This window comes from Mus caroli, unplaced genomic scaffold, assembly GCF_978045245.1.
Source record: "Mus caroli unplaced genomic scaffold, Mus_caroli_1 scaffold_15, whole genome shotgun sequence".
Lineage (NCBI taxonomy): Eukaryota > Metazoa > Chordata > Mammalia > Rodentia > Muridae > Mus > Mus caroli.
Window position 1 is genome coordinate 84,933,841 of NW_028227270.1, and position 22,059 is coordinate 84,955,899.

Consider the following 22,059-nt stretch of genomic DNA (forward strand, 5'->3'; position numbering starts at 1 on the left):
TCTGCTTTACAATGCTGCTGTTCAGAATTTCAGAGATTACCTCTATTACTCTGCTTTGAAATTGTTCTGTAAGACACATCAGACATTCCTCGACTAACACTCTCACAGTCTGGCCTTCCCTGCTGGCTCCCTGGAGACTAACACATACCCAAGCTTCAAAAATTCTCCCTTGGCACTAGAAGTGTATATATTTTGAAAGGCAATAAATAGAGGTTTGTGTCATCTTTGGAGCAGCTTTTTGGAATCTTCTGCAAAGATTTAAAAATCAAAAAGCTGCTTGGTAACCATCTGCAGGATAAGGAACAAGGAACAAGCAAGCGGTCCCCGAAACAGCTCTGAATGACGACAGGGATGACAGGGAAGGGAACCTCTTGGCAGTGGTGATACTGTTTATAAACGAACTGCAAAGCCTATGTCTGCACTGTGCACTGTGGACACTGTGGGGAAGGGCCAAGAAAAGAACTAACAAGACCCTTGAGCTGTAACACTACAGTATCATAAAAAGGAGGCTGGAACCAGAGACACTAAGTTGTCTTTTCAGTGTTGATGCTCATACAGAGGAGAGGGAGGCAGAATGGTGGTGACACATAGGGTCTTCTGACTACAAAAATGCTATGCAGGGGAACACCACAAGCCGATGGGATAGTGGTCTCCTGAGGCTCTGCAGCAGTAAGTCAGAGTCCTGAAGACTGGAGCACTGACAAGGACCTGCAAGAAGGGAGAATGCAGACATCATGCACAGCGCAGCACCATCAGGAAACCATCCCCTGAAAAACAACCCTTTATAGTTGTACAGCAATGTGAACAGCTGGAAATGAAGCAAGGTTAATCAGCATGTGAGGCTAAGTTGATGGCTTAGACAACAACAACAACAACAACAACAACAAACATGTCCTTAAGTCCAAGGAATAAATGGTAAATGTATTCATTCCAAATGGGACTGACATGAGCTGAATCTACGTGTGTGACCAGAAGGATCCGGAGCTTCCGGTATAGCTAGTAAGTTACATAAAGTCATAATGTATAAGTAATGAGACATGCGTGTGTGTGTGTGTGTGTGTGATTACTCAACTTGAAAATTAAACATCTACTTTCCATATTATCAAGTCTGGACTGGCCACTAGGGCACTTGGGCTGCTCTGGAAAGGCTTACACACCTTGGTTCTCTAAGCCACCTGGCAACCCGCCACACAGGAGACTCACCAAGAATTGACTGACTGAGGTAACAGACAAGCAACAAAGAATTGCAGATGTGAGCTGTAGAAATAGTTCACAATTAATTGCATCATGTGTCACACAGAGAAAATCAAATCCTATAGTTCGGGGAGTGTTGGGAAGAATGTTTTGAACGGCATGTCAGTTGTATTATAAGATGTTCTGTCTTACAGAAGGGGGAAATTTTCCTCAGCTTTGTATGTCAAGAATGCTGTCTTCCCTGAAAGAATTTTTATCTTGCAGTTGCTATAGGTAGTATTAATAAGTTGTTTCCCCCTTCCCCTTACCATGGGGAGCTGAAAGGCAAATATGTCTCTCTGAGGCAACACAGAGAAATGTATCTTTGTTTCAAACATTTATCCCCTTTATCTCTTGCTTTTCATTTCACCCAGATATATCTATATCAATAGATGCCACAGTCTCACAGCTTAATGTATGAACTTGTGCATAAAGAAATCTGCAAATAACATTGAATCAAAGGGTGCCTTTGAATCCCACAATTTGCTCAACAGCACAGCCTTTGGTGGTTGTTTTACAAACCAAGGCAGTTAATCCATTATTAGGCTGATTTCTAATCAGAACATAGGTAGTGGCTCCCTGTGTCCTGCAAGAGAGCACTCAGAGAATGACATGATCAAAGAGTCTCAGGAGCCTGTCTCCCACTGCACCCCCTTCCTCAGCTCATCACATCACTCATTGCCTGTGTCCCACCTCATGCATCTCCTTCCCCATCTCCCCACTTTGAGTTTCCATGACCAGGGCTGTAATTCAAGCTCTCATGTTTCTCTCCCCAGCTATTGTGGATGCTACTGAGCCGTGTCCATCTCCCAGCTCTGCTCTGCACACTCTCTCGTTCAGTCCACAAACAGAGCTCTGTGCCAAATGTATCCACCCATCCACTTACTCAATAAATATCTACTGAGAATCTACTACAGGTTAGGCACGTGGGAAGCCCTGGCGACAAGGAAATATAAAAGCCTGATCTCTTCTCTTAAATATTTGTGAATAATGCAAAAGCAAAACAATAAACAAACCAGCACAGTTTGACAAGCTAACACTGGGGATTCCCAGGCTGTGCTGCGATGTGTTGGGTAGCAGGTGTGCTGTGTGCTCAAAAGCTCTCTGGGCATAGTGCAGCTACAGGAAGAGTGAGAGGGGAGAGTCCAGTGTGGCATTCCGTGGCAGTGTATATCAACTACAAAGGCGGATCAGGATGAACACATGACCAAGTCACCCTGGACACCATAGCTAATTTGTGGCTATCCTGAACTATATGAGACCCTATCTCAAAACAGAAAAGAAAGACCGAAAAGAAACAGAAGAGAACGTGAGACAGGCAGAAACTGGGGAAGAAGGACGTAGCAGATCATTCAATTTCTGTCAAAAAAAACCACCATCAGGGGTTCATTCCAAACCTGAAACCATGGCTTCTATGCCACCAGATGCAGAGCATCTCCCCTGCTCCAGCACCATGCCTAGCACTTTCCTCCAGGACTCTAACACCTTGTACACACAGCCAAACTCAGAATTCCCCTCATCCAGTGAGTGACATAACCACATCCATTCCAGTCTCTGAACCTCAACAACAAACCCCATTTAATGTATTTTAATATTACAACTAATAATCATGAAGCTTTGTAGAAGGAAAATGCAAAATAGTCATGAAATATCTATAAAAATTGGGAAGTGTCACATGACAAGAATGCCTACAGAATAATTATTTAATTGCAATAACAATATCAGCAGGAGTTCAGTTGTTAAAGTGATATACAGAATCCTGAAGATATTTTAAAAGTTAAACAGCATATAAACCAATCCTTTTTGGTTAAGTCAGCTCTAACCACCCAGAGAGACAGCCAACCCCATCACTGACTTCTATGTTCAAATCCCACTATGCCTTGTCCACAGAACAAACAAAAACAATGAATCACATATAAGCATAGTAGATTCCTAAGCATTTACCTTGCCAGCTGAATCCCTAAGTATCTATCAGTTTTAAGAAAAGTCTAGGAGGATTTTATACCATCCCAATGCTATTGAGACAAATGTCCCCATAACTGTGGGTATGGATTAAGATCTCCAATGAAACTGCAATTAGCCATTTCTCCATAAATTACCAAAAGCAATCAATGTGCTCAAATCTCCAATTCTTATGACACTTCAAGAACCATCATGCTGACTTACGTGAGAATTAAATACTAAGTAGAACATGTTTCTTGGAGACAGGAATAATTGAATTTTCATGGAACGTAATGCAATGTTTGTTCATTCTATGTAAACATATACAGATTGCAAGCAAAGCTAGATTAATTCCTTCAAAGCACACTAGAGTTTTACAAATATAATGAAGCTGTCTGAGGTAATAAAGCCTTGGAAGTCAACATTTGATGACTTTTTCATTTATTTCCTTATACCTGAAGTGGCAAGATAAAAATGAGATGAAAATATAAGACTTTTATATGCAAATTAATACAAACTCTTCCAGGAAACACACAGAAAAAAATCTCAGAATGTAAGCAAACTACATATGCATAGAAAGGTGAGCAATGGCCTAGAAAGCCTTGAAGTTATTACAGCACCTGCAATCAGATCAAAGCACTATTGTCACCATCAGTGAATCTTTCCTAAATCCTTCCAGAAAGGAAGGTGAAGACAAAAGAACACTATGGAAGATCTCAACCAAATGCATGGATAATCACTGAATATGTTGCCAAAAAGCATGGGACTGCTCTGTATTGTGCCATGTACTGTCGCTGACACAAAAGAGTAAATGGAGGAAGGCAGCAAGTGTAGACTCCATAACGGGGGTCAGTGCTGATGACAATTGACCCTCTCTGCCCCTCCTATTAATATTGGCAGGCTATTAGAAGGAAAAAGGTGGAGGGGGAAGCTGGTACTAATAGCACTAAGTATAAACCTCTCCAGGCAACTGGAGAAAGAGAAAGAGACCAGTACTGGTGGCGATCAGCTTAAGCTGCTACTGATAGTAGCCAATGAGAGCTGCTACTGATAGGGGATAGCTGGGCTGTTCATGGTGGGTCAGGATTAGAGAAGCAAAGGAGAGGAAAAAACGCATATACCCACTAGATAAAACAAAGCAGGTTTCAACCATCTTACACACACACACATACAGACAAGCATATATATAAAGACAGACAGACAGACAGACAGATACATATTTGATGGATAGAGAAAAGCTCCAAGCAACTTACATATATACATATACACACATATTTGATGGACAGAGCAAAGCTCTAACCATTTTACATACATACATATACACATAATTGGTGGACAGAGCAAAGCTCTAACAACTTTATTTCTCTTAGCCTTTTTATACCCACTAAGACAATTACTTCATTCAAAAAACAGAATGTTACACAAGAGAAAATTAACACAGGATTGTTGATTACAACTTCAAAGTAGTAGTTTTATCTGGCTTTCATTCCATAAGTTCATTATAAGTTCAAAGCAATAGTTTTTTTATGTAATAGAATTATCCACCCCTTGTTCAGGGCCTTACTTTATCAGGGTGCACACCTGTGGCCTCATTCCTGGACCTGGCCTAGAATGAATGTTTTTCCGGATCATTAATTTTATCCAAGCCTAATTTTCTTCTTAGTACAATTTATGTGTTTGTAGTGCATGAAAGCTCACATGGCTGCTCACAACAATCTCTAACTCCAGTTTCAGAGGAAATGACCTGTTCTGGACTCAATGGGCACCATGAATAGACATACTGCATAGACATTTATGCAGGCAAAACAACCATTAACATAAAATAAGTAAAAATTTATTTATTTGTTTGCTTGCTTTGGTTTTTCAAGACAGGGTTTCTTTGTGTAATGCTGGCTATCCTGGAACTCTTTCTTTAGATCAGGCTGGCCTCAAACTCAGAGATCTTCCTGCCTCTACCTCTACCATGCTCCATTATAGGTATTCACCACCACTACCTGGCAAGTAAAAGTTTTCTCCAAAAAAAAAAAAAAAAAGCACGAAGCAGGAAAGGAAGAACTGACCCTGTTTAGACTGTGCCTTGCTTGACTTACACTCCATGCCTGCAGGTAGACCCTAACAGGTCAATGTATCAGTCACCCCAGAACATGGACAACTGCCCTCCACTCCTTGTAATACTCTGCACAGGGAAAAGATCAATGCTCCAGGTCTATAGCATCTTCCTTACTCAAGCTCACTGCTTAGCACAAGCCTGGACTAGGCCTCTGTGTGTGCCTCTACAGCAACCACCTTCTGTCTCAACTATCCCTACAGGTCCATGGGCACAGAAGCTTCCTCATAATTCTCACTCCCAGACTATGTATACCTCAAAGGCAAATACCACCTCACTGTGCCCAGTACCTTGTACAGGGACTACCTACCACAGGGACTTAATAGAAGGCAATAGAGAAGGGGTTCTCATCCTCAAAACTCCAAAAAGTACACATAGCAGATTTTAAGAGCTTTTCCTTAATGCCTTTTGTGGTAGCTTGAATGTGCTTGGCCAGGGAGTGGCACTATTTGGAGGTGTGGCCTTGTTGGAGTAGGTGTGCCACTATAGGCGTGGGCTTTACTACAGTCTTCCTAGCTGCCTGGAAGCCAGTCTTCTCCTCTTGACCTTCAGAACAAGATGTAGAATTCTCAGCTCCTACACCATGCCTTCCTGGATGCTGCCAAGCTCCCACCTTGATGATAATGGACTGAACCTCTGAACCTGTGAGCCAGCTCCAATTAAATTTTATCCTATAAGAGTTGTCATGGTCATGGTGTCTGTTCACAGCAGTAAAACCCCAACTAAGACACCTTTTAAAGCCCAAAGGCTGCAGGTCCAAGTTCAACCTGCCAAACAGGTATTGCATTGACATCAGATACTTTCTTTGTGCTAAAAACACATCTATAGGTAAAGTTTTAGAGTATCTCATAGCTATCACTCCTTTCCCAAAATGAATTTCTATCCACCCCACAGCTTACTGTCAACCTCAGGACCAATGGAAGGGCATTAACTCTACATCTTAGGATGAATCCCATAAAATGGTTTTGGTTTTTGTTTTGAGGGGGAGGGGACTGCTTACATGAGGGAGAGATGGTACACGGGTTTCCTGGGCTAGTCACCCTATGAAACACCTTTCACTTAGAGCTGCCTTTTTCTAACTTGGATGTCCAATAGCAAAGTACATGTTTTCAACCCATCACTACCCACACTGAGAACTAATCAGCCTCACTGTGTGAGTGCATGTGTAGAAACACCTAATAATGTCCAAATCCTAAAATGTCAATTAAAAGGCATGATTTTAAAACATGGCAAAAATTATGCCTGATGATAATACTTCATTTTCCACCCTTACAAAAAACCTGGCCCTTTCATGATGCCACTGATTCTAGCCTAAAGTACAGAAATAAGCCTTGAAAAAAAGACACAAGAAAATATCCTAGTAGATTGTGTTTATCCTCACAGTACTATAAATAATTCCTAAAACTCTAAATTGCCTTTTTGCAGAGGAGAAAATAAAATGTAGCCACTGGGAGCACATCACACCCGCCTGCAGAGCTGCTGAGATCCCATAAAGAAGGGCTCCATACATATTTTACATACAATTCAATTATAGGAACATGCTAGGTTTTTGTTTTGTCTGTGAGAATTTCTTTAAAAGGGGAAAAATAAACCTTTTTAACCAAATATAGCAAAATGTATCTGGTCTGCAATTTTCCCCATGGCTCTACAGAACAGAATGAGAGTCCGGGCTAACATTTTTTAACTCCTGGGCTGTTTAGAAGACCATACTATAGAACTGGAGAGCTTAAAGGAAACTTAGACATGTCTTAGCCCACTCACTATCAGGGAAGACTGAGACTTCTATGACTTGCCAGAGGCAGATCTGACCAAAGACAGGTCCTGATACCCAGGCCTTTATGCTCCTCCCACTAACCATCATCATTACCCAAGATCTTGCAGAGCAGCTAAGGACAGAACACACCGATGACAAGCTTGAAAAAACAGGCCCCCTTTTTTCCCACTGCTCTGCTTCTATGAGCCTGGGGCAGAGGTGGGGCCACCTGACACATTACTATGAGGAGTGCACAGGTACTAACTATGTTTTAGGCACTGACCTAGAACTCGGAACACGACAGTAATCAGAAGCAAAAAACTCCCCAACCTCAGAAGCAACTGTTCTAATGATTGCTTACTCTTATACCTGTGAATGGTTAAACTCAAGCTGAAGCTTCATGAAAGAGTTAGACACACACACACACACACACACACACAAAACCCATAGTTATTTGATATTTTATGACTGTCACTAACTTCTTGAAGGAAGAAAGCTTTCTTTTGGCAGTTAGAACTCATGTCTGGTTGACCTCACTTCTTGGGCCTGTGGTAAGGAAGCATCTCCTCCTGCTGAGATCACTTGGCAAAGGAAGCTGCTAGGGCACCACCATCCTCTTCAAAGACACAGTGACCAGAAACCCCACTAGAGTCTACCTCTTCCGTAGTCCACCACCTCCAATTGTGCCCTGGTCCTAGAGACTCAGAGGACACTTACCCAAACACTAGCCCACATGCATAGATACACAATCCTCTGTGTTAGCAGCATGTAAAAAGTCTGAGGAGACAACTTTCCAGATAAACTGCCCTGCTAACTCCTGTCTGGATCACAGAACCCACAACTACTCTAGACTGAGACAAGAATCAGATGCTTCTGGGCAGTGGGAAGGATGCAGAAAAGCTCACACTCTTTTCAATCATTGTTTCTACTAAGCTACAGAAGAGAGTAGAGTATATAGAACTGAAAGAAAAGAGTGAGCTCTCCTGGACTTCCTGTGAAATGAAATTGAGGGAGACGTCCTCAAGAACTCAGTCAGTGAAAAATGAACACACAATATAACCACTAAGAGCATTTTGAGACTCAGTAATGGCAGATGGACAACAAATCAGGACAAAGTCTCAGGCATAAAACAACCACTTGCAGCTGGACAAAAAACAACCAAAAACAAACAAACAAAAAACACAGTGAGAGTGAGCACCTCACTGTGTTAAACCCAGCAGACTACAAAAGGAATATTCAATTACTAGAGCAGAAGTCAAACACTAGGATATACATCTCAAGCCAGTCTTCCAACCACATCTGTTAATATCCCATTGGCCCAAGCAGTCAAGAGGGCAAGCACCAAAGCAGCAGGGCAGGGAAATATGTTCTTCCCAGAGAAGAGAATGCTTCAAAGCTACTGGGCATTGTGAGTGTACACAGGCAGGAATAGATCCCTGAATGAAATGACAACTTGGAGCAATTTAACCTGACCAAATTTAAGACTTTCTACCTGCATACTCCCCAGTCAACTTGATCAGTTTGATCACTTGGACAGGAAAGGAGTGGGAAACTGAGAGGCAATTACTTTATACAGTCATCAAATATCCCAAGCTTTAGGTGATGAAAATAAGAATCCTACACGAGTTTCCACTTCCAAAGGATACACTGGGTAGAAACATGGCTGCCAACATTTGGCATGCAGCACACAGCACAACTGCTGCAGAAAGCTCAGGGAGCAAGCACATGCGCCAGTCTGAAGCCAGAGGTGGAGCCTGCACTTTCACACTAGCAAGAGAAACACTGGAAGGTGACAGGATGAGAAGCAGGATTAGGAAAACTAAAATCTCTACAAGGAAACACATCCAATTCCCTGCACAGTGCAGACTGGAAACCCCAGGCAAGCTCCCAGCTAGAGTCCCTAATCAAGCCTACCCTAAACCATGCTTTCCCAGCTGGGGGAAACTGTCAGAGGGTGGGACCAAAGCTGACAGAACACCAGGCGACAGAGGTGGATGCCAGAGAGGATTAAAAATTTAGAGTCGCTGTGTTGAGAATATGAATAATATGACAATAAATGAGAGAGATAAAGTATGAGGGCCACACATGACAAGCAGAGGGGCAATCGTCATGGGGCTGTCAACTTCCACCCACTCACAGTTCATGGAGAAGTGATTTTTTTTTTAAAGAATGATGTGATAACAAAGAAAACTGAAGCTACTCAAGGAAGAACTATATATATATTTCATATATATATATACACACATACATACACATACATATATATTACTTTTATGAACTAGCAACAAAAAGGGAGAAAAGCCACAAACCTGTAAAATTACAATACATAAAAATAACAAGTGAATAATATCTGATATAAATGTAAGAAGCCTACCAATCAGTTTAAAAACAGAAATGGGTAGATAAACCCAGTTGAAATGAAAAGAAAAACTGTAAATGTCAAGCAAACATATAAGAATGCGTTCAGCCACAATATCAATCAGGCAAATGAAAACCACAGGAAACTATTTTTATCATCCCCAGACAGGTAAACCAGATCAAGGTCAAGTATTAAAGGGAATGTGAGCAACAAGGGATTTCGATTACAGTCTTGAGGCAATGCAAAACAGGCAAACCACTTTAGCAAGTAATTTGGTGACTCCCTAACACACACAAGAACAGCCCTGAAGATTCCCATGAAGATTGACTCTGCAATTAAAAGCCTGGCATGTACACACCTGTAGGCATAAGAATACTCAGCATGAGCAACCAAAACTTCAATCAGATATGCTTTAAGAAGAGATAAACTATGGCATGCACACCCAAGTGAATTTACAAAGCATGAAACAAATATTCCACAACCTAACAATGCTGGAAATCACGTCACACAGAAATCACACGGCTATGTGTAGTCTTACTCCACCGGTAAAAATGTGGAAGCAGGGTAACACATTGTGCACAACTCTAATGAAATTCAAGGTAGAAGGAAATGCAGACTAATGCTTGTTGGCAGAGGGAAGGTGAGGAGGAAATGAATGAAGATACTGCCACAGAGAAAAGGAGGCCTGAAGGGAGGTAGAGAGGAGGGAAGAGAGAAGGGGAGGGAGGGAAAGGAGAGGAGAGGAGGGGAAGGGAGAGGAGGGGTAGGAGGAGAGCTGAAGGGAAGGGAGGAGAAGGAAGGGGAGGGCTAGAGGTTAAGAGTATGAACTGTTCATTCATTCAAAGGACTCAGATTTGATTCTCAGCACCCAAAGATTTGATAGCTCACAAGCATCTTTAATTCAATTTCTAGGGAATCTGACACTCTTTTCTGGCCACAACACATACAACACATACAACTGATACACTGATACACTGACACACATGCAAGCAAAACATGCATCTAAAAAAAATTTTTTTTTAATAAAAGACAAGCAGAATCACAGAGTCTCTGTAGGGGTAGAGACAGAAAAGAAAAGAAAAAAAGAGTTAAAGTAAAATTATAAATAAAAAAAAAAACCAACATAGCTGAAAATATAAATATCATATTTCTGAACACCAAGAATAGAAAAAAAATCCTGAAATAGCTAATAAATAAGTAAAAGACAATACTATATAGTTAGATGAGCAATTATTAGGCATTGAAATTATGATTTTTTTTTCAATTAACCACAGGTAGAAGATAACAGTTTGAAATGCTAAAAAAAAAAAAAAAAAAAGAAAGAAAGAAAGAAAGAAAAGAAAAAAGGGAAATGGCCATCAGTTCACAAGTCTATATTCAATAAAAATATCCTTCACGATAATGAAGGAGGAAAAGTATGTCCGAGAAAGCAAGCCTAAGGAGTTCATCCCAGCAGACACAGCTGTAGAAACATATAAGGAAAATTTCCACACCAAGGAGAAAGAAATAGAAAGAATGAGATATGCAGTGAATTGTGAGGTTTTCAGTGGAGGCAGGCTTGATAAATGTAAATATAAAGGTAATTAAGGAGGAGAGTTATACAATATTCTAATATAAATAAGCTTCAAGAAAGAATTCTCTCATATAAAGCCGCTTATCTCACAAGGATGAATGGACAGGCCAATGTTCCAACAGGGAACAAAGTAAAAGTCTAACCTGAGAGGAGAGAATGAAAAGAAAGTGTGACGATTTCCTAGCATCCGAAAGGATGTCACTTGAAAAAGTGACATCAGAAAATCTGGTGACAACAAATACTGGAAACGTCCACCACACTATTGACAAGAAAAAGTGAAGTGAAGTGACCCTGCGACACAAGGCCTTTGTCATTTTGCCTGTAAAGAGTAAACAACTGAGCGTGTGAGGTGTCGCCCATGAGCACAGCTAGAATCTTTTGGGCATCAGAGACTGAGAGTCACAGGTTCTATTTACATGGCATACACATGTCTCATGCCAGCCAGACACACACGAAAGAAGGATCCAAGGGCACGCGCAGGAAGACTGCTTCTAACAGCACACTGACAAGGAAGTGACCAGAACGAAGTGACCACATTGCCAGGTAATAACTAACAAAGTTCATTTTCAGCCATGGGAACATATTCATGCCATGTTCACTATGAACAAAAACTTGCCAGATGCAAAAATAACCACTACAGAATTCCATAATAGCAGAGGTTTGTTTTGTTTTTGTTTTTTCTCAGCTCTGATAGAGTACTAATAGAGGTAAGTCAGCAGGCATTGAAAAAGACAACAACACTAGAATATTACTTTGAATATATTCATTCAAAAAGTGATTCTACTTTTATGAAACATGGGATTCCATGTAGAGGCATGTGACACACACATTTATGTGCTTAAGACTTTGATACTTGGTTTAAGTAATCATGGAATCAACCTCGATCTATTTTTCATACTTTACTGTTTTCAGGTATTGCAGAATGCTCAGAAAAGTAGATTACTTACTTCAAACAGGGATCAACACTATGTCCAAATCTGAACAGACCTCTAAATATGCAGCCTGAAAATACATACACACAGAAAATGGGAAAACAGACTTAAGTGAATAGGAACCATAATGGAACAAGCTAATAACCAGCAGGTGGTCATCCTGAAATGGCCTGCTTCCGATTACTATATAATCTGCGACAGGTGCACCCTTATGAAGCAAGACTGTAAGGGATTCATTTTAGGAAAGAGTCCTGCTATTAATATGATTTTCCTGTTATTATTAAACATAACAATCACTACGTAGTAGCACACCCATTTGGAACAGATCTCTGCAGATCCACGAAGATGTACTGTCTTATAGTGAAGCTATATAAATAGATAACTTAACTCTTTATGATGACCCTGTAAGAATTCCTAAAATTATATCAGTGATTATTAAGCTCATTTATAGTGGGACTGCTATGAGGTCCTTTTCTGATAGTCAAAACTGCAATGAGAACTCTTGTCAGTTTCCCAAGTGTCACCAGTTAATTGCTCTCAAATAGTAACCAGAATTGCTCCTTCTCAGAGCACTTTCCAAGAGGTTGTAAAACAATTAACCAAAGGTCATAAATGGGAACTAACTATTTATAAGTGCTAGGACAGAAGATAAAATATTGACTCAGTTTATCTATACAAAACTTCACTAATAACTTAGTTATGGTTTTAAACCTTCAGTGAACCTATGGAGCTGAGACAGGTGATGGATGTTTAGCTAGATAATTACTCCTAATGGATATGCATGTAAACATTCACTGTTGTAAACTCCTATTTCAATTTATGATTTATTTTGTGTGTGAACTTTTGATGAACTTTTAAACATGTGGTCATGTATTCTGAAAGATGTTTAAGGGCTGAGGACAAGAGAAGAGTCAGAACCGAGGGACTGAGGTGAGAAGAAGTGAGCTGAGGAGAAGTTTTTAAACAGAACACTTACTAGATTAGAAGGAGAATGCAGAGTGGAATAACTTAGAAGTTATAGGTAACATAAAATACTAAGAGAGCAATGTGCAGAATGCAGAGGGAAAGAGGAAAAGAGAAGATGCTGCAGAGAGAAGGAGCAGGCAGGCTTCTCCTTACTATGGGACAGAATAGATCCCATGGTAAGGACGAGGCAGGTTTAGTCTTATTAAAAGAAACAAAGCTTTTTTCCTTACAAACATGGGTTTAATTCACTTAGCATTAAAAGGGTAGAAGCCTTTTCTTTCTCTATGTAATAAAGATTGGAGGTCACTTTTCATCCAGAATGAGTGAATTCTTTCTGCACTGGTGCGTGGTCTTTTGCTCCATATGCATATGTAAGTTAGATGTGTATTTAAGTATGTAATTGTTTGAGAATGTATGCATGTGTGTATAAGTATATAATTCTGAGAATGCAAGCATGCGGGGCCCAACTGGGTTTGAATGGAAATGTATAAATGAAAAAATGAGCATACATGACTCTGTATACGAACGTATGTGAGATTATGCATATTCGCTTACATAAAGGTTTTTCCTTCTGTGAGTGTTATTCTCTTCTCCTGGTTCAGTAGAAGTTTATTGCTCCAAACCTCCACCCTAGCTGGACAAGCAAGAGGCATCAGAACAATAGGGAAAAGGCTCTAGCAATTATTCCTTTACTTAATCTCCTGCTATTTTAGGATGAGGTACTAAGAGCCAGAAACTGCAGTCTCTGGCCTCAGAGGATCACAGAAGGCAGGTCAGCTACAATAGCATAGTAACTTAGACTTAGATAAGTAATCTCTTTAGTATATAGCAACCCTAAATTTCTTGTTAAAAATAAAAAATTCTTACCCAGAAACCTGAAAGTATTACCCTCTGCCTTCACTCTTCCCCCTCCGCTGCCTCAAGAAGAACCAACCAACAAGAAAGAAGAAACCCCTGCCAAGGCTGCCCTGTCCCCCAGAACACTATTCAAAAAGAACAGCAATGAGCTGATAGAGCACTGGCTGATACCTTAACAGAGGGAAAACTCAAAACTGCTGTATGCTAAGTGAAAGAAGTCATATATGAAGAATACATACTGACCATATAACACCATTTCCCGAACATAATAGAGAGGAAAAGCTTAAGTAGAATCACCTATCAGTGGTTTCAAGACGGGGTTGGGGATAGAGCAGATCACAAAGAGGTCAACAGCAAACATCTTCATGACAAAATATTGTTTATTTTGACTGTGGTTATAACATCATCTACACCAAATTAAGGGAAAATTCAATTTATTCCAAACACAGCATTTTCAAAGCATGGTGGAACTCGGCTTGTGACGTGTCAGTTCATGGTTAGTTAGCTCAGAGTTTTAGACTAGGGTACAGGAGTACACCATAATCAGAGGACGCTTCCCACATCATAGAGGTCAGAGACAGGATGGAGCCTAAATATCCTTTAAGGGCATGTGTCCAGTGACCCATCCCATCTCCCTTCCAAATACATCCCACATGCAATAAATAGCACCAAGCTGGGGACCAATATTTTAATACATGAGCTTTAAGGGACATCCTGCATTCAAACTACAATGATGTATGTTTTTATATGGAAAAGGTACTTTTTATTATTTTTGTAAACTCTTGGTCAAATGCCCTGTCTAAATTTTTTTGAAAATACTATTAAACAGCATGTCTAATGTACCTAACAAGCTAAGGCTATACCAAGGCTGATGCCCTTTAAAAATTGATAAACTTTAATGACTAATACTGAACCATATGGAACCTACAGAGATGAGTTGTCAAAGAAGGACAGAAAAGAAAGAGGCTCACATTTGCACAGAGAAAGCACACCAGGAAAACCAACTGAGCAGCAGCAGTGACAACAGATGGGATTCCTGGGAAACAGGAAGCTGACTTACCTGGAGCCATGTATTGCCAACCTCTGTATTGTGAGTGCTCCATCCTCACAATCTCTGACCTAATCTTCCCAAAGCCTTCAAACTCTTTCCCTTCTTTCACTGTGCTTACTATTCATTCCTGTGACGAGTATCACAGGATACCTTTACCGTTTTTTATGTCTGTGTGTCGGAACACTCTCAAAGGGACAATACTAACTCTATTTCACATTAGCCATAAAAAGACAGCAAGAAAAAAATGCATACACAAATAGGCAAACAATAATTGTTTAACAAAAGAAACTGATAATGAATGGATTTACACAGGGTTCCTAAGAGTCCATTTCACAATTCAACAAGGACACAAGGAAATTATGCCAAGAGCTCTCTGGAGGAAAAGAACTAGTAGAATGAGTGTGTGTGTGTGTGTGTGTGTGTATGTGTGTGTATGGGATTTATTAAAGTAGCTTACAGATTCATGTCTGGCCTGTCCAACAATCACTATCTCCTGATAGAAAGGCTAAGAATCCAGTAGTTGTTCATTCCATGAGGGAGGATGTCTCAGTCTACATGGGAATATAGAAGTAGGCTCAAATCCCAGTGAAGGAATGCCTCAGCAATAGCACAGATGAACTTAGCAATGAGAGTGGGGGTAAGGCAAAATTAGAAAGCTTCCATTTTTATGTCGTTTTATATGGGCTGAGACCAGCACTTGTGGCCTAGATTTAGGGTGGGTCATCCTACCTCAAATGATCCAATCAAGGAAATCTCTCAACTGCTAAGGTTTTGGTTGATTCTAGATGTGGTCAAGCTGGCCAACATGATTATCCATAATAGAAACATATTCTATGTTTAAAGTTATTTTGCACCACAGACCTCCTCTCTGTCTTGCATAATCTAAACCTCACAAAGGCTCAATGAATGATATATTTCCTCCTGGTACAATCACAGCCTGTGATGTCATGGTAATAACTTTAGATGTTTTCTACCATATCGCATACGAAGATACACAAGCATCCCAAGTCAACCCAGTGGGAAACTTAAGTATTGAGACATGACACAATATTGTCCGAAAATCACCAAAGGTAGGGTTGGGGTGGAGGGAGCTAAATCATCAGGAGAAGTTAGTATGACAAACCTTTCTTTTTTTTTTAATTTTTAATATTTTTTATTACATATTTTCCTCAATTACATTTCCAATGCTATCCCAAAAGTCCCCCATAGCGCCCCCCACTTCCCTACCCACCCATTCCCATTCTTTTGGCCCTGGCATTCCCCTATATTGGGGCATATAAAGTTTGCAAGTCCATTGGGCCTCTCTTTCCATTGATGGCCGACTAGGCCATCTTTCGATACATATGCAGCTAGAGACAAGAGCTCCGGGGTACTGGTTAGTTCATCATGTTGTTCCACCTATAGGGTTGCAGATCCCTTTAGCTCCTTGGGTACTTTCTCTAGCTTCTCCATTGGGAGCCCTGTGATCCATCCAATAGCTGACTGTGAGCATCCACTCCTGTGTTTGCTAGGCCCCTGCATAGTCTCATAAGAGACAGCTATATTTGGGTCCTTTCAGCAAAATCTTGCTAGTGTATGCAATGGTGTCCGCGTTTAGAAGCTGATTATGGGATGGATCCCTGGATACGGCAGTCTCTAGATGGTCCATCCTTTCATCACAGCTCCAAACTTTGTCTCTGTAACTCCTTCCATGGGTGTTTTGTTCCCAATTCTAAGAAGGGGCACAGTGTCCACATTTTGGTCTTCATTCTTCTTGAGTTTCATGCGTTTAGCAAATTGTATCTTATATCTTGGGTATCCTAAGTTTTGGGCTAATATCCACTTATCAGTGAATGCATATTGATGACAAACCTTTCTATGTTCTTAGACACTAACTTCAAGTACAAGCAGCAAGTCCTACACCGGTGCCCTTTTATAATATCAACTATTTTTTTCCATTACTTAAGTTTTCCTCTACCTAAGATGCTTAAATGTCATGCATACAACTTTGCAGCAACTTGATTGTTGATAAATGGCTCTAAGCATTAGCAACATTCTGGATGTTACAATATGGGCAGTTAATCTCTACTCCATTGTGATTATATGTTAAGCTTTTTCCTAAGCACTTTTCATTCAGTACCTCAACTACTTTTGATATAGAGATTTCATATAGGGCATCCTTGTATCCACTTCAGCTACAAGAAAACCAAGGATCACAGGACATGGGCAAAGTGTACTCGTCTGTTGAAGATCAGCCTGAGTTTCTAAACACCCAAGGTCAACAGAGGACTATGATTTACTCTCAGGCTCTAATTTCCACTCTTCATCCCTAGGCCAGCTTTACACACAGGGGAAAGCTGTCTATGAGGCATTTGTCTGTGTGCAGAGCCCTGAAGATTGAGGGGCCCTCAAGGAAAGCCAGGGGAAACCTGGACAGATCTTGGGCTCTCCAACTTCAAGTCATTTGTGTGATCATCAGTTTTTGAGGCCACATATCTACATGGAACAATGTGGCCATGAGCCTGAGATGTGCCAACTGCTTAAGTAGCTTTCCAGGAATTGGAAACTTTGAGCTACTTCAAATCGGTTGAAATCATCAAGCCCTTATTCAGATCTGCATAGCTGTCTAATGAGTGATCTTAGATTAAAAAACCCAAAACTCTACCTTCAGAAAAATGAGGCACCATCATTTCCTGGTACAAACCCTTTAAACAGTCATGAATACACCCATTCACGGGCAGCAGACAGTGCCCTCTACCCTTCCATGCTTTCAATCCCCTTTTCCTTTCTCAACTATCCACTTCTTGATCACATAAATAAATACTCTATAACAGTGTTCTCACAAAGGCATATTAGAGGATCCAGGCTGCTGCCTCCATACATATGGCATCTTGGGAATGAACTATTTTTCTTGTTCTAAATTGATCATTTTAGTGAATAAATAATAGGCAAAGCCAGGCGTGGTGGCACACGCCTTTAATCTCAGCACTCGGGAGGCAGAGGCAGGCAGATTTCTGAGTTCGAGGCCAGCCTGGTCTACAAAGTGAGTTCCAGCACAGCAAGGGCTACACAGAGAAACCCTGTCTCGAAAAACCAAAAAAATAAAAATGAATAAATAATAATAATAGACAACGCAGGACTCAAGATTTAGAAGCGGGGCCAGGCTTTCAGCCTCTAACCCAAGGATATTTCCAACATTCATGCCACCTTCTGTCTTCTGTCTCACCTCATCCTGACCTGGTACCACATGCCTTCCTCATCCTGACCTGGTACCACATGCCTTTTAATCATAATCTTCTCAAAATGTATTAGTTACCAAGAATGATTCCCTCCTGTCTACCCTGTGGCAGAAGTCTGTAACCTATCCAAGCTAAACTGCCTTCTAAGACCACACTGTAAATGCCCTTTTCCAAGAGTCCAAATGCAGAGAGTGGGGGACACTGAACAGGCAACAGTCCACATCAGTCCCTCTCTACTTGGTGTTTCTCTGCCTAATCTCTCACCTTGCACTAATAAACTCAGGCCACACAGTATATACCTACATATGCATGCATAGTTATTTGGTGGGTTTGAGAATGCTTCAAGTATCATACACTGGTCTTGAACTCACTACATAGCTGTGGATATCTTTGAATTTCTGTTCCTTCTGCCTCTAGCTGCTGAGTGATGGGATTACAGACTATAGGGAATATAACGTCATGTCCAGGGGATCAAATCCAGAGCTTTATGCATGTAAGCATCCCTAGCCCTAAAAAAAAAAAAGTTTTTATAATTAAATTCAGAGAGTGATATTTTCAAAACACACAGCAAGTCTAAATGGTATGATTTGTATTAGGCAATGGTCTCCCAAAGAAGAACTGCAGAGAGCTTTCTCAAATTTTGTTAGAGATTAATCAGTTACCATGTCATTCCACATTGCCTCACTTGATGGAAATACCTTTGGTGACATTGGGGAGCAACTAGGCAACACGAGCATGTGTGGTTTTATTTTGGGGCTGTAGTGTAGTTATAAAATCTCTCCTGAATTCTGGCTATTGAACTGAATGCAATAAGAACAAAAGAGGTTTATATATTAGCTTTATTCTTGAATATCTGAGAAGATAAACTGCACTCCTGTGACACATATCTAAATGCTTTTGGGGCAGTTACAAAACCAGCACCCACCCCCACCTCCACTCTCAAGGAAAAGAAACTCCGGTGATCCAAATCTAGCTGTCAAGAGCTGATAAAAGAGATCTCCAAAGATAAGACTCATTTGCAAAATGAGCAATGACAAGCACTTCATTAGAAATGGGTCTCATGAGAATTCTCAGAAAGGCTGGTGATACTGCCCCTGGTGACATAACTGTAGGTGACTATGCAAATGGAGTCACATGAGAATACAGGGGTCCTCTAGGAAACCTGTAAGTGCAGTGTGGAATTCTTTCTTACCTGAATTGACAAGCTGCTGCTCCATCACACCGCAGCCAAGGACTTCAAGCCATTCTCCACGGAAGTTGATCTCCATCTCGAAGGAAGGGTGGGTGAAGGGGAAGTAGCAATCCACCCACCGAACCTCCAGCCCTGCAGAGGACAAGGAAAGGCATACCAAGCCATAAGACATCCTCATTTAAACCACAACTAATGACATCAACTACAACATTCCAAATAAAACAAACAGCAAACAAGATAATTTGCAATAAGTTGGGGCAAGACAATAAATCTAAAAACTTTGGAGAAACTGGATGTATCTTATTAAAAACAAAAGAATCTTATGTCATTCTCAGGACCCTCTAAAAGCAAATCAGTCCAACACCATGAAAAAGTGGGTAATCCTGGTGGTTTCTGTAAGTCACAGTGGCAGGATAGAATTAAAGAAACTATACTTTCACTAGACTGCTCTCCAAATCTACATAATCAATGATGAAATATGTGAGTACACTGTAGCTGCCTTGAGACACACCAGAAGAGGGCATCAGATCCCATTACAGGTGGTTGTGAGCCACCATGTGGTTGGTGAGAATTGACCTCAGGCTCTCTGAAGAGCAGTGAGTGGTCTAAACCACTGAGCCATCTGTCCATCTGTCAATGATGAAATTCTACTGCAATGACCTAATGATGGTATGCTATTTACCTGTGCAGGAGCTTCACCTTTATGGGTAGAGGTTGAAATTGTTGACTTGAAATCTATCATGCTGACACCAGCTAAATGTCCTTATAAGTCCAGAGGACACAGACCCATGCTGGGCTGTTAAACTCACAAATGCTCTTTACAGCATGCCTTCCAATCCCAAGCTTTGTCTAGCATAATATTGTCCTTCTAATCTATAGGCAAGTAGATTCAAGGTACAAAGTTTACACCTTCCTCAAATCCATTCTGGCCCAGTGGACCGATTCCCACTGGTTCCCTATTCCTGTTGCTGGACTAGTTACTACAGAAATGTTCTCTGGCTAACATCTGCAAAGCATCAAACCTTTGACTTCAGAAATCGCCTGTGTTTTCACAAACCACAATGTCTAGCTGACAAAGATGGGACCAACTTTCACTCTCTTAGAATTTCATTTTGATAGTTTTATGAACTGTTAAGAGCTAACATGTTAATAAAAAGTCTTTCAAATTTAAGCAAAATATTTAAAAATATAAAATAGTTTTCTCCAGTAAATGGCAAATACATTTAAAAATCAACAAAGAAAAAGCAATACCTACAAAATGTCAAAATTGATCTTCAATAAGCCATCAGAAATATGATTCTTTTGAGCAATGAGCTCATTATTTAGCAAAGAAAAAAATTAATGAACTCAAAACAATGATGGCCAAGACAGACAGATGCGGTGGACTGAATATACTCAGCCCATGGAAAGTGGCACTATTTAGGAAGTGTGGCCTTGTTGGCATAAGCGTGTCACTGTGTAGGCAGACTTTGAGGTCTCCTCCTATGCTCAGTGCAAATGAGACCCTCCTCCTAGCTACTTGTAGAAGACAAGTCTCCTACAGCCTTAAGATCAAGATGTAGAACTCTTGGCTCCTCCAGCACCATATGTGTCTGCTTAGATGCTGCCATGCTTCTGACCATGATGATAATGGAATGAACCTCTAAAACTGTAACCCAGCCTCAATTAAATGTTGTCCTTATAAGAGTTGCCTTGGTCATGCTATCTCTCCACAGCAATAAAACCCCAAGTAAGACAGCAGAGGTGACCTGAAAGTAGAGAACAGATGGGCAATCACCTAGTGGCTTGATGACTTTATCAGGAACATTTAAGATACACAAGTCATCAGAGTTCCTGTGCATCCCTGGAATGGTCCAACTCCACAGAAAGCAGCCTCCAACCCCCAGTAAATTTAAGGCACTCAATTTTCTTGCTCAACACTATCTGACTTGAACTCTAGCAGTGCTAGTGACTCCTTCCATCCTCTCAGCACTCAATATATATCTACAGTCCTTTTTACAGAGAAGAGAGACCCAAACAGAGAAAGTCTAACCTTGCCCAAAGTCACAAAACTAGGCAGGTGACTAAGCCAATCTTCAGGACTCCTCTACTCTAAATCCTTAACCTTGATAGTTTAAACAATTCCCTGACCATCAATCAAAACTTAAGACAGAAGCCAGCAGTGATCGCATGAGAGGCAAAGGCAGAATTGTCCAAAGTTGAGGCCAGCTGGGTATATATAACAAATTCCATGTTAGCTAAGGCTATATAATGAAATCCTGTTTCAAATCAATAATGATAAAATCATATGGAAGCAAAATTATGAGACATGATGTCTTCTCTATGAAAGCAGAGTTTTCACTTTGTTCTGTTCAACTTGAAATTGCTTTTTCTAGTTAGCTGCTGTCTACTGTGCTGAGTAATTTTTGTTTACAATGACAATTTATTTCCTCTTCTAATACACACACACACACACATTTCTAACAAAAAGACATTAAACTATGCATGGTAAAAAGTACCCAATCTGACAGATATTGACAGATGTATACATTCATAAATCTGTAACCATATTCAAGGTAAAGGCAGAAGCAGGAATACAGACACACACCTGCAATCCCAGCTATCCAGGAGACTGAGGAGGCAGACAGCAAGTTCTAAACCAGTATAGGCAACTTAGCAAGAACCTGTTTGAAATTAACCTTTTTTAAATGCCTGGGATGTAGTGAACTGGTAGATATTTTATTAATGTTATAATTTTGCAATACAGTGTTTTAACCCACCGCCCCTCCTTTGTAGTCTTTTGTTGTCTTGATCAATCTAAGATTTTTCCACACTGCTGCATGTAGCAATAGATACTTGTTTCTAGTGCTGCACAGATACAGCCAGCCTCTCTAATG

General features: G+C 40.5%; 1 protein-coding gene across 3 annotated transcripts in view; it reads right to left on the minus strand.

Moving 5' to 3' along the window:
- Fars2 (phenylalanyl-tRNA synthetase 2, mitochondrial) overlaps nt 1-22,059 on the minus strand; it is a 423,978-nt gene that overhangs the window by 278,000 nt on the left and 123,919 nt on the right. For all 3 annotated transcript variants that reach the window (XM_021180053.3, XM_021180052.3, XM_085831173.1), the window contains one exon: nt 19,184-19,315. In XM_021180053.3, the coding sequence (XP_021035712.1) occupies nt 19,184-19,315 (132 nt within the window). The remainder of the gene's footprint in view (nt 1-19,183; nt 19,316-22,059) is intronic.